The sequence below is a fragment of the Pleurodeles waltl genome, chromosome 5 (assembly GCF_031143425.1).
Source record: "Pleurodeles waltl isolate 20211129_DDA chromosome 5, aPleWal1.hap1.20221129, whole genome shotgun sequence".
Taxonomy (NCBI): domain Eukaryota; kingdom Metazoa; phylum Chordata; class Amphibia; order Caudata; family Salamandridae; genus Pleurodeles; species Pleurodeles waltl.
In genome coordinates, this window is record NC_090444.1 from 974,656,497 (window position 1) to 974,669,510 (window position 13,014).

General features: G+C 42.1%; 1 protein-coding gene across 1 annotated transcript in view; it reads right to left on the minus strand.

The window, feature by feature from the left end:
- The window catches only part of FUCA2 (alpha-L-fucosidase 2), a 214,354-nt gene that overhangs the window by 102,080 nt on the left and 99,260 nt on the right, over positions 1 to 13,014 (minus strand). Inside the window, exon 3 of the mRNA XM_069235122.1 lies at positions 7,959 to 8,298. Coding sequence (XP_069091223.1) covers positions 7,959 to 8,298 — 340 coding nt within the window. The remainder of the gene's footprint in view (positions 1 to 7,958; positions 8,299 to 13,014) is intronic.

Here is a 13,014-nt window from a genome sequence, read left to right on the forward strand (position 1 = left end):
ATTACTGTCATATGTGGGTTTCCTTTCGGAAAACTATTTACACCACTTCTCTTGAGGTTTGTGCACTTTTTTCTAAGCTTGATACGGGATGTCATAACTCAAACATTCTGGGTCATTATTTTACAATATGAGTGAACCATATATTACCACCTGATCTATCTACATTTCTCAGCAAGGTACCATGTCTACAGTGCCACAGCAGTTTCTTATGAATCAAGATACAGGTATGTGCACGGCATATGCTCCCCAAACCCCTGGATCCAACCTAGAACTGGTATGGGTTTTTTATGACTATACCAAACACTGGTGCCATCATATAAGGCATATCAATGTAGATATTTTACCAAAGAAAACAAACCAATTACTCTCTAGCTACTGATCTCATTGTGTTGGTGTGTGCAACCACTCCTAATACTGTAGGTTTTCCAAAGACCAGGAGACCAAGATAAGTGCAGGTTTCCCAAAGTTCAGGAAACCAAGATAAGTACTAGATGTAGGAATGGGACTGGTTTGTACTAGCCAATCAAGTACCTATCATTAATTTGTACTCATCAATACTGCGCCTGCTTCTCAAGCCCTATTCAGAACATATTTACGTGGGTGAGGAGCCTATCAGAAAAAGAGTGTTGAAGAATGCTCAGCCCGGTCTTTCAAACCAACACTTGATAGTGTGCCCCACACTTATCTAACTCTAAAGTTTTTACAGTAATTAACTACCGTTCTCGCCTCTCCTCCCCACACACTACTGCCAAACATTCAAACACCTGGCCAAACTCATTATGCCATATAGTCAGCCATCAAGGGGGTGAGAACATGATCATTTTGATCCTCCTCTTCTGATGCATCCACTATATTTACCCCAAGAGTCTGAGTCTTGTGGTTGCATCAACTTTTCCTCTGCTTATGTGTCCTGTATCGCCAACTCTGCCACCACTGCATCCTTCCTGTCCTCTCTCATCCTGCTGGGGGAAGGGTGGCCTCCACCTCTATTTCCTTCTGGCATGTCTTCTCCCCATAAATGTTCTGAGTGTTGCCCAAAACAAAATATGTTGTTATATGAGCCAGTTCACCACTGCCTCAACTTCCCTGAAAAACTCTTTTTGAACTTCGCTGGAAACAGAAGCATGTATTTAAAACTCTGTTTTACCTGGAGGAACATCTGCCTGGGAACCTGGATTGAAGCTGTGAAGTCATTTTTAATTTTGTATGGGCCACGTGCTCTAGTAGCTTGTAATATTTATTTTCAGTATCTGTAATGTTGAGGTTTTCACATCAAAGGGTACAGTGAAGCCTCATGGCAGGGGTGTCAGTACAGACATCTGGTGTGCTCTATCCATGGTAAACAACATTATGAGGCCCTGCGGGCTTACCTTTGAGGACAACCAGTGCTCAAGAAATGCTGAAGTATCAGTTCTTTCTGTGCACTCTGAGTCCCAACCACCCGCATTTTACTCATCCTCACCTTTACTGCTAAATCTTCAGCATGGAATTCAAGATCTTTGTCATCTTCTTTCACTTGTATGTGATTTCTGGTTTTAGTGAGGCCATTTCTTGCTCTGCAGTGCCAACCCTGTCAGCCAGCTTCCTTTAATCAGTTTGCGATAATCTCAACAGCATCAATTTTGTTCTCTAAAGTAAACTGGATCATACAATAGGTACAGTGGGATGCCACCCAGCCATTCTCTTTCTGTTGTGGGGCAGAAATCTTCAAAGCTAGTTGACAGTGCCACTTGCCGCTCTAACGGTCATGCCCTGGAAGGATTTGACAGCTCTTGACTCTTGGATAATGCAGGATCAACGGGGACTAGAGAGCAGCTCTGCAGAAAAGCATCCTGTTGGCCATGCTGCAAAGCCATGCCCATAGAAAATACATTCCTGACATCAGCCACACCTTTCACCTGCACATCAGTCACCTCCACCACACCAATACACTGGTTCCTCCACTAGAGCACAAAGACTAACAGTTCCACCTCAGCCACTTGTCCTCAGTCATATTGTTCAAATGCCCACTTCTAGAGCTTACCAACACCAAACTCCTCATTACAATGCTCATTTTCACCACGCCATGGATCACCACTACCCAATCACTTCTCATCCCCAACATAGCGCCCATTTCCATCAATAACACACAAAATTGTTTTGTCCCTTACAATCGCTCTGTGTTGCTGTCTTTCTCAGACTGGTTTATGAAGCATGTCAACCTGTGGCACCAAACATATGAACAAGTTTAAACCAATACTTACTGTTATTAAAAGAGGCTAAAAGAGGCTCAAACTGTTTTGAGACATATTGAACCAAGGTATACAGATGATCTCATGAAGACCTTCCTGATCCAGCTCATTGCTAATTCTAAGTGTTTACATTAACTCGAAGCATATTATATTTTGTTGTGAAGGATAATCCGTTTATTAGTCAATTAAGCCATAAACATCAATTAAAAAAGGCATATAATAAAGTCAGTTCAAGATAATAATATGACATGTAAAGCAACATAGATTTGTCTAACAAATGAGAAACTTGTATAAAAAAGTGATACGATAAAATAAACCAGACGGACCCTGTATTTCATCTTGTGCAAATAGCACCGATAGTACATGTAAAATATTTTTACATAAAAGTAATAATACAAGTTAATAAAATCATAAATATTTGACGAGTGCAAATGGCGCAGATAATGCAGACTGAGCAACCTCAGTCTATGAGACAGTACACAAAAAATGATAATAAGGTTCTAAATAACTCACCCTAACGAAAGAGGGACCCACAAAACATCATTGGCCCTGGAAACCCGACATAACGATTACCATAAACTGCCTCAGTTATGGTAATCATTAAATTGCTTTGATCTATCGACTGCTGCCTAAAGGGTGATAGTGAGGTGCGAGCTTGCGCACACCCTGATGGGATAGGGGTATTCAGAGTGTCCAGGACCCTAGCAGGTCGAATGCTTATGACATGTCTTGTCAAGGCACCCAGCTGCCAATCATCTTGCCCTTCTTACTGACATGGGACGTCCTTGGTGAGTGACTTAAATATTTCCAGGAACTGGGTCAGTCTGATGTTCAACATTGTGTTCCTTGGATCTAATGACTCCACCGAAGCTGATCAGCACAACCTGATCCCTACGTTATGAAATTATTTTTTCAGCAGTCCTCTTCGCTGAGTGGCCATAGCTGGGCCAATACATATGATATGCTGTAACGTTTCATCTACGTGATGACATAAATTACATTTCTTATCCATACTTATACCCTCTTGCCTCCATTTCGGGCAGAAATCTAGTGTGGGAATATCCCCCAGTCTTAGTGCCAAAAATCTCTATTTTATTTTCCAGTGATAGGTGGCTTCCAAAAGGGGCGATTCTTTCATACCAGTGTAGGATTACAAAACTAGCCAACCATGGGATCGCTTCGCCACCTGTTGTTTATTGGCTACCCTGCTTTGCAGTTTTCAAGATTTATCGACTGCCTGCTTAAAGGCTTTTGCAGATATATTGCTATTCCATAAGTTACCCAGCTCATACATATCAATACTTTCCCCAAGATGTTTTTTTTACTCGGCGTTCCTTCGTTTTGAATTGATTTCGGCCCAGACCGCTCACTTTACTGCTTGTCAAATACATCTGAAGATACTGAATATAACGTATGATAGGAAGGCTGGGTCTTTACTCATAATACTAGTTCCCCCTTGCAAAACAGATTTTGATAACCCGTCCCAGAGAGGACTAGAGAAAGCATTGTATAGTTCGAACAAAGGCAAACCTACTACTGAACTAAAACCTGCATACCTCCTGATGAAATTCAGATACTGGCATGACTAGACAGCGATCATAACCTTGTTGGCTCAACAATGCATTTCTGTTAACAGGTTGTAGATCTCCTCACAGGAGTAAAATAAGTAGCTTAAAGATCACAATATACCAGCTCAGTGATAATCCTCACATTTATAGTGTGGCAAAATTTGAGGTGCTTCTGTCAGACGTCATATTAAATAGCTGGATAACTATGTGGCTTCAGTGATCAAAGCTATCAAATGGAGTAGTAGCTTACATGGGTTTCTTTCAGTTAGAAGGTTATGGGCCTCACTTAAAGGCATAAGCTATGCTAAAACAGGTGCTAAGGTTCTTCATGCTCACTAAGTACTGCACTAATTGCAATTTTAGCACTAATTGAGCACACATCAATTTGTAACTTTTTATCTTTGATAAAACTGATCAAAAATACAGTTATAATGAGCACAAAAAGGTGCAGGAAACAAGTGTATGCACTTCTCAATCTTTATAGCCTATCAGTATGCAACCACAAAAACTATGGAGTCAACTGGTGCAAACTGTATTTGCACCAAGGGCAGCATCATGAGGTTTTATGTGCCTATTTAGGAATTATAATGAGTGTTAAGGATTGCAAAATAGACAGAGGATATAGACTTATCAATTCCCGAGAGGTCTTGGATATTAATTTCGAAGAAGAGAAGGAAATTCCTCTATTTGTGTCAAGTGTAAAGATACTGATTACAAAACAATGCATCAGTGGTATTTGTTATGTATGTTGATTTGTAGAGCGAACTATTCACCCATAAGACAATCCAGGCACTTGGGCAGCTTAATGAGCTTATGATCCCCGAGGGTTTATTTAAAGAGTCAGGTCTTCAGCTTCTTGTGGAACTCAAGAAGTGAGGATGAGGCCCTGATGTGCTGAGGGATGTTGTTCAAGGTTTTGGGTGTGATGCAGGAGAACAAGCGACTTCCTGCTTTGTTTTTGTCAATGAGGTTGTTGTATGTGTGCAGGAATGAGATAAAGCATAGATGTCTGGTCGGCTGGTAAAAGTGTATGAGGGTGCTAAGGTATGTTGGCCAGGTGTTGGGAAGGGCTTTGTATGTGTCATTGAGTAACAGCAGTTCGATTGGGAGCAAAATATGGGGACACAGAACTCTGCTGGAGAGGGTGTGACCGTCGGGATTGTATACTCGTATGTGGTGGACATGTGGCCAAACTATGGGAATTTGAATGCAAGTTGTACAGAAAATTAAATACATCACTAGTGTACAGCTACTGTTAGACCATTAGTGGTTCTGTTGGGAGTGGTGGGTACTATCAACCCCGATTGGCAGGTTCACATCCCAGCTTCTGGTTTGCGGCCAGATTGACTGTAAATCAGAAATGGAAAGCTCCTGATCTTCCTACTTTGAGATGGAATCTCTATGACATGGAAAAGTTGACTGCAATACTTAGAGGTAATGTACTATGATTTGAAAGAATTGGCCCCTTTCTTATATATCACAAGAGACAGGTGGAGGCATGGCCACATCTTCCTCCAATACTAATTACAACAGTCAGAATGCTATGTTAGTTACTTTGTATGTAGTGCACCATGCAAACATCAAAACGAGGTATTCTGGCACTGCTGCAGTGCTGAAATTACAATACTGGCCCTGAACAGAATGATTAGCAAGGCTACGTTAATTAGATTAAACAAATATGTTTTACAACCATTTTTTAAACAATGTCAAATCTGGTTGAGAGCTCAGCTGAATGGACATTTTATTCCAAGCAGCTGGTGTTATCACTGAGAGCACGGTCCACCAATTCTGGCTTTACAAGAGTGGGAACATCCAGCAGGAATTGAAATGAGGATCCCAACCTTCTAGGGGGCATGTCTCCGAAGAACAGGCCTCTCATGTAGTTATCTGTCTTGCTCCTATAAACTGCATTATGACTAAATCTTGAGCTCTGTATAAGCTTCTTGTGTCTATGGGGAGCCAGTGAAATGTGCATAGCTGATCCCAAGACCTATTTCCAAGGATAAGACCTAGCACTAATCTAGCTGCCGAGTTTGGAATAACTTGCAGCTTATGAATCATACATTTTGGGAAGACCAAGAAACAGAGAATTGAAAACAGACCCTAGTGAAATGTCTGACTAATTGGGTTTGTGGGGGTAGGAGGAAGAGGGGTTTCAGTTGTTGCAGTTTTTTATACTGTTTTATTGGAATGTAAAATATGTGAGCATTTTCAACAGTCACACAAAGATTCAAAGTGATTGTATATAGGTAGTACAGTACAGTTGCATAACAGCACTTCTGATTGTGCAATGCAGCAGCAAGCCCACTTCTACTGTAGTTGCTCCACTCCTGACATGTACCATGCCAATCTCATGATAACAATTTACAACACAAGATAAAAACAAACAATAACCCCCCCTACGCACACAATAGAACCTTCACACTGTCGGGATGAAGCAAAGCCACTCAAATGCGATAACGGAAGTCACCCTCCCACCAGCCCTGACCCTGTTCCCTTTATATATAGCATATTTGCAGTGTGTGATCCGACACACCCTATCGGGCACTCCCTCCTTCACTGTCCATCCCTCTCCGAGGACCGTTCGTCCTCCGATGAGTCCACTTTACCAGCTGGGCGGTGAAGCATGTTCACCCACTCCCTGAGATTTTCCTCAACCTTTTCATCCATCTGTTTCTGCTTGAGGTAGATCTCTTCCGCCAGTGCTCACTCCAACCTGTCTTGTTGCCACCTATCTGCTGTGGGCCCAGCACTGGCCACTCAGTGTATTGCAACCCACCCTTTTGCCACAGAAGAATTAGTTTTTCAAACCTATAGTGCATCGCCTTCTTTTTAGGATGGGGATCATGCCCAGCAAACAGTGCTGAATCGTCAGTTGGATGTCCACCCCAGTCACTCGTGCTAATCTCCCAGTCACTTCCTCCCAGTGCCTCGTTAAGATCTTGAACGCCCATGTCATGTGGATAAATGTAGAGCCTGGTTCATTACTTCTAGGGAAATCCGATGACAGATTGTTGTAGATCTTATGTAACTCAAAAAGATAATGGACAGAGTGATGAAACTTATCAACCACCAAGCCCCAGTCACAGATCTGGGTTTAATCCATCGTCCTCTTACTCACCATGCTACTCCAGTTTGGACCCAGCCATATGCAAATCAGTCTTGACCCTGATCTCCATGTGAACAGTACAGCCCGAACTGCCAGGCCAGGTCCTCCCTGGGCTGGAAAAAAGCATCCTGGGGCCGGTTTCAAGGTATCACCCTTCATCAGCCAGGCTAGTTTCAATCCAGTGGCACAGTGAGCATGGGACCCACGTCTGGGCATACCCTTCCCAATTAGGGCAACTTTAGCAACACAAAAGGATGACAGACAGAGTGCTGAAACTTTTCAAACACTCACCCCCAGATACAGACCTCGGCTTAATCCACTGTTCTTTTGCTCACCATGCCACCCCAGTTTGGATCCAGCCAAATGCATATCAGTCCTGACCCTGTTCCCCCTTTGCCGAAGGACAATGAGGACCACCCTCTCCCAAACTTGAGTCACCTGTTTAACTATCAGCGGTACCTGCTCAGGACAGCCGTTCCCACTCATCAAGAGTTGAGGCAGCCATTGTGCTCCAGTAGACCTACATAGCAAACCTTTCTCCCAATTGGGATTGTCATCACACCATATTGTGGCATATTGCAGTCTCCCTGCAAAAGTAATACAACCGAAGATCAGAGAGTCCGAGGCCCCCCCATCCCATAACTTATTTTAGGATTTCAAGACGAACTCTGTTCTGTTTGCCTGCCCAGAACAATTTCACCAATATTTCATCTAGTTGCTTGGATAAGTATTTAGATGTTTTAAAATGTATGGTGTGATATTACTTTTTAGTAACTAATTTCCTGGAATAATGTTGTAAGATACTGGTGCATTATTGTATGAGATGAAGTAGTGTTTACATAAGTACTTGCTTATTGGTTCGTGCATTAGTACATGATACTTAAGCAGCATAACGTTTGATATTTGAGACAGATGATCAAGATTGCATTTAATCTTATTAAGTGTTGTTTGCTTAGTCTACTTAATTAAATAATACAACTTTACTACCTTCAAAATAAAGCACAGATGGGCAAGTTTTCAATTTATATATTATAAATTGTAGATAAATACCTTTCATTGTAGAGCCAGGCTAAAAAGTCTGTGCTGTTCCAGTAAGTATCAGGTGCATTACCATCGCCATCTGACCACAGTATCTCTGGCTTGTATAGTTTCACAAGTTCATACAGCTCCGGTATCGACTTGGATTTGGGGAATAGCCTTGTCTTAAATTGATTTTGTTTATCTGTGAGAAAAAGAGGGTTAAACCACTCAAAAAGAGAGTGATAAAGTCCAAAGTGCAAATCTGTCTTCGTTCTAATTGCAGTTTCCAGTTCACCCACCAAATCTCTTCTTGATCCCATATCAACCGAATTCCAGTTCCAAGAGTACTTGGAGCCCCACAGGGTGAAACCTGAAGACAAAATAAAACACTCTTTAAACAAACAGTTTGGATTGAAGATTAGAAATGCTCACAGAGGTAAAGTACTAAAAACGCAAGCAGTGTTAGAATGGTGACTATACATATTGATAACTCTTTTATTGCTGTAATTAAGGCAACTTCACAACACACACATATACAAATAACAATTGTATGCGCAGAGCACAACCATTTAAAAAAAGCAACAAAGAAACACGATAACTGCTAATAACATTCATTCACATCAAGGTGCGTGCGTCATTACATTTCTGAATTAGAGGCTATTACTTGCTTGTATGTTCTCCATTAGACATAGGGTGCTGCAAATACGGCAGCAGGTCCTTACTAAATATACTATGCATACTATTCTCCCCGTGCCAGGTGAAGCTGGGATTGGTGTAGCATCCACATTAGCGATAATGTCCAGAGAGAAAATAATTTGTCTTGAAGAGGTTACACAACTACTTTCAGTGTCAGCAACGAGTGCTGATTAATGCACACGTGTCCTCTGACGCACCTGGAAACACATCACGAGACAGAGTGTGGAACAGGTGTTTTATTTTTCTCTCATGATCTACACCCCTGACATTTAAGGACGTACACGGTGAGGAGACCACTGAATCGAGGAATCAGCACAGAAGTGGGAAGCCTTTTGGAGCAAATTTAAAGCCCAGTAATATTGGTCTTATATTCACAAGATTAAAGCCAGCAAAGGTGTAGCTATCAATAGCGCAGGAGTTGCTGTGGGAGCGGGGCTCAGGCGTTTGATGCGCACTCTAGATGCCAATTTTAACTAGTGTGTGCTACAAGACCGCTGCACTCTGGTCCATCTCACCCTTGATATGCCATTGACAGGTAGGACAGCCCACAGCAAAGATATTAATTCTTCTACGATTTCACACGTTTCACAGGGCCAGATGTAGGTAGCCTTTTGCACGTCACAAACTGCGAAAATCACAGTTTGCGGCATGCAAAAGGCCTAACGCGATGCACAACCTCAAATTGCGAGTCGGTACCGACTCGCAATTTGAGGCTGCGACTCGCAAATAGGAAGGGGTGTTCCCTTCCTATTTGCGACCGCATCGCCATGCTGAGTTGCTTTGTGACCGCGAATGCGGTCGCAAACCAACTCGCAGTTACCATCCACTTGAAGTGGGTAGTAACGCATTCGCAAAAGGGAAGGGGTCCCCATGGGACCCCTTCCCCTTTGTGAATGTCGACAAAAATGTTTTTTCAGAGCAGGCAGTGGTCCTATGGACCACTGCCTACTCTGAAAAAAACGAAACCAAATGGTTTCGGAAGTTTTTTCTTTTTGCAGCTCGTTTTCCTTTAAGGAAAATGGGCTGCAAAAATAAAAAAATAACTGCTTTATTAAAAAAGCAGTCACAGACATGGAAGTCTGCTGTCTCCAGCAGGCCACCATCCCTGTGAGTGCATGGACTCGCTATGGGGTCGCAAACTGCGACCCACCTCATTAATATTAATGAGGTGGGTCTTTGCGACCCCATAGCGAGTCGCAGAAGGTGTCTGAGACACCTTTCTGCATTTGGTTTTGCGAGTTGCAATTTGCGAGTCGCTGTGACTCGCAAATTGCAAGTCGCAAAATTATGCTTACCTACATCTGGCCCTAAGTCTCTGTATACAGCTGACCCAACATTACAAGTCACTCAGAGTAAATTGTCTTCGAGCCTCAAATACAATTTAGCCCGAATGTACTGATAAATGAAGAAGGTGCCCTGAAAACACTGCAGTTCTCTGACATCAGTACAGCGCAACGACGAGTCAGATCTCCATTTTATAGAATAAAAGCATCCGGTAGTTCTGGGCACCAGAGTCTGCTGTTTGTAACTGTGCAAGTATCAAATATCTTAAGGTGAAATACCAGCACCGGAAAGGAGACTAGAAAGCGCAGCCTTACAGGGCTATTGTATTAATCAGTGATGTCAAGGCATGCAAAAGGAGTCTCCTTGCTGGGTTTGGCCCTTTGCTTCTGCTAATCGTCCACCAAGGATAGACCTATTTTGTGCCACTCAAGCAAACTTCTGACAACATCAAGAAAATCGATTAACCGGTGGATACAGTCAAAATGTAAACAGAAGGCTTGGCTGTCGCAAAGGCCTTCAATTGGGCTCGCTGTAAATATATGGCTTTAACACTGAGGACTAAGGGACAAAACATTTGTGAATGATAATGTTGTAATGCGCTAATCCTTTTGTGCACAAACAATAAAATATGTTTCTATCACTGACAAGTTCTTATAGATAGGTCTGAGATAGGAATCCTCAGGCTCTCGTCATATTCAAGCAATCTGTCATCATTCTCATGATGGTAAAGTGCTAAATAGTAATCAAATTAGGAAACAGTTATTTAAGTTGTCCAAGTTTGTCGACAATATTATCATCTTATTCCACAGCTCTAGGTCTGCTCTGTTTTTTAGCTGTCACATGAAGCAAACATCTTCTAATGAGCCCTCTGTATTTAAGGTAAACTTTTCTTAGTCTCAAAGAGGATCTTGTTGCTTTCAATGCACAGGATAGCTGAGATGACATCAAACGGCCCTTAAAATGGAAGCAAAACATCTATTGTCAAAGTGGAAATCAGGCATAGGGAACTAGAAATACGCACTTTTGTAGACTTGCTATTCACTATAGTAACAACAAATATTTTGTTAAATATTATTGAATTTATTCCTAACACCACCTCCAATTCTCAAAACCAGATATGGGTTTAATCTCCTGTAAAGTGAGCAACAATCTGCTGCTAAGAGTGCCACCACCAATATTTCCCTTTTAATCTTTTTAGGCTTGAGGGTTCCAGAGCTTCTGGGTTAGTCCAGTATTCATAGCAACCAACGCAGTTGATAGTGCTTGCTATGTGCTTAAGACATGGGAGCTTACGGGAGTTGCTGCTGTCCCAAAGTTAGCAAATTGGCTTGAGGTAGGTTGATAAGTTCGAACTGGTCCAGATTTAAGGCCAAAACAGAAGAGTCTTTTGATGCCGCAATAGCTTTGGTGTTATTTAAGCCCAACCTATGTCTAAGTGCTGCCAATGGGGTTCCAGCACCAAGTTATAACAAGCAGTGTAAGAATTGGTATCGATTTTCTGGAGACCAGATGCTTTGCCGGTCCCCACAGCACCATATGGGCCGGCAGCATGTGCTTTGGCTTTATAGGCCCGTCAAGGTGGTTTAATTGCTCTCTGTCCAACACTACTGCTGAAGCAGAGGGAGGCAGTTGACTGCTGGGGCACATTCATTTGACTCTTTTTCCCTGTTAGCCCCAGTTTAAATTGGCATTGAAACTTATCCCTAGGTAGCTGTAGGAGTCAACTCGATCTAACGGCTGATTATATACTCAAAATGAATTTTTCAAACTGTGCTACGAATAGATATTTAGTTTTTGATATGTTTATTTTAAGATTGTTCTTGGAACAATACATTTCGAAACATTTAGGAAGTTTGTGCATGGAAAGCTCAGGACTGGCCAATAACAGCATCATTGGTGAGCAGCATTGGTGTTTTGATTCCCCCTAAATCGTGAGGACATCCAGGTTCAAGGCTAGTAATTGACTGCTGGTATCTTAACAAATAAATTCAATAATAATGGTGCAAGTACGCACCTTTGCCTTATGCCCAGTTCTAGGTCAAAACTTGGGACTAAATCTCAGTACAGCTGTGCTGTTCTGATGAAGCAGCTATATGGTGCACAGGAGCTTGTTGTTAATGCCCTGTTCTTCTAAGGCATGCCAGAGGGCCAGCCTATCTACAGAGTCAAAAGCGGTACTAAGGTCAATAAACATTAAGAAAAGAGCCAATTGTTTTATCAAGGTGTACTTTAGGCAGGTGGAATACAATCTGTCTGCTTGATCAGTCGTACCTTGTGACTTGTGAAAGCCAGTTTGGAATGGAGACCTCAATTTAATGGCCCTCAGCCCAGGCCTCTACCCGAGTTAGGAGTAGTCTGGCTTTAGATTTTTCCTTCCCTGTCCAGGAGAGAGATTGGATGATAATTCCCTGGTTAATTCCAATGACCTTTTTTGTGCAGATGGACATTAACTGCGGCCCTCCAAGAACCTGGGACTTTCCCAAATTACTAGATTCTATTTTATGCAACCTATAGAATTGGGACTCAGATAGGTAGATTGTGGTGATGGATATCTGTCAGATAAAATGTTGTCACTGCCAGGCGCTGTCATACATTTTTGGTTCAAAATGGCGGATTGAACTTCACTTTCCAAAAATTCTGGAGTTGTGATGGCAGATGATGCTAAAATCTCAGCACCTACTGATATAAAACCATTTGCCAATGCACAAAGGTTTCTGTGTAGGAGAAGACTGCAGATGAACAATACAACAAGAACCAGTCTGTATGAAAACATTTTAATCTTAAATGAGCCCTAGTGGACTTGTTGTCTCATTTCACAAGTTGCAAACCCTTGGCCACATTTATCTTGACTAGCCAAACAAGAGAGGGTACATCAGGAGCTAGGAAGACTCATTAATCAAGATGAATTAAGCATATGGTGAAGGCCACCCAGTTCTTACTTCTGTGTTAAACATATAAAGTTAGAATACCAGTCAAACAGCCTGCAGGATCCAACCCCAACTCCATTTAGGTTACACAAAATGCAAGTGCATTCCCTTCATGTCTTCAGTAGGGAATGACATCAGGGAAGAAAACTTTTTGATACATCGTGGTCCAAAGTCAAGCC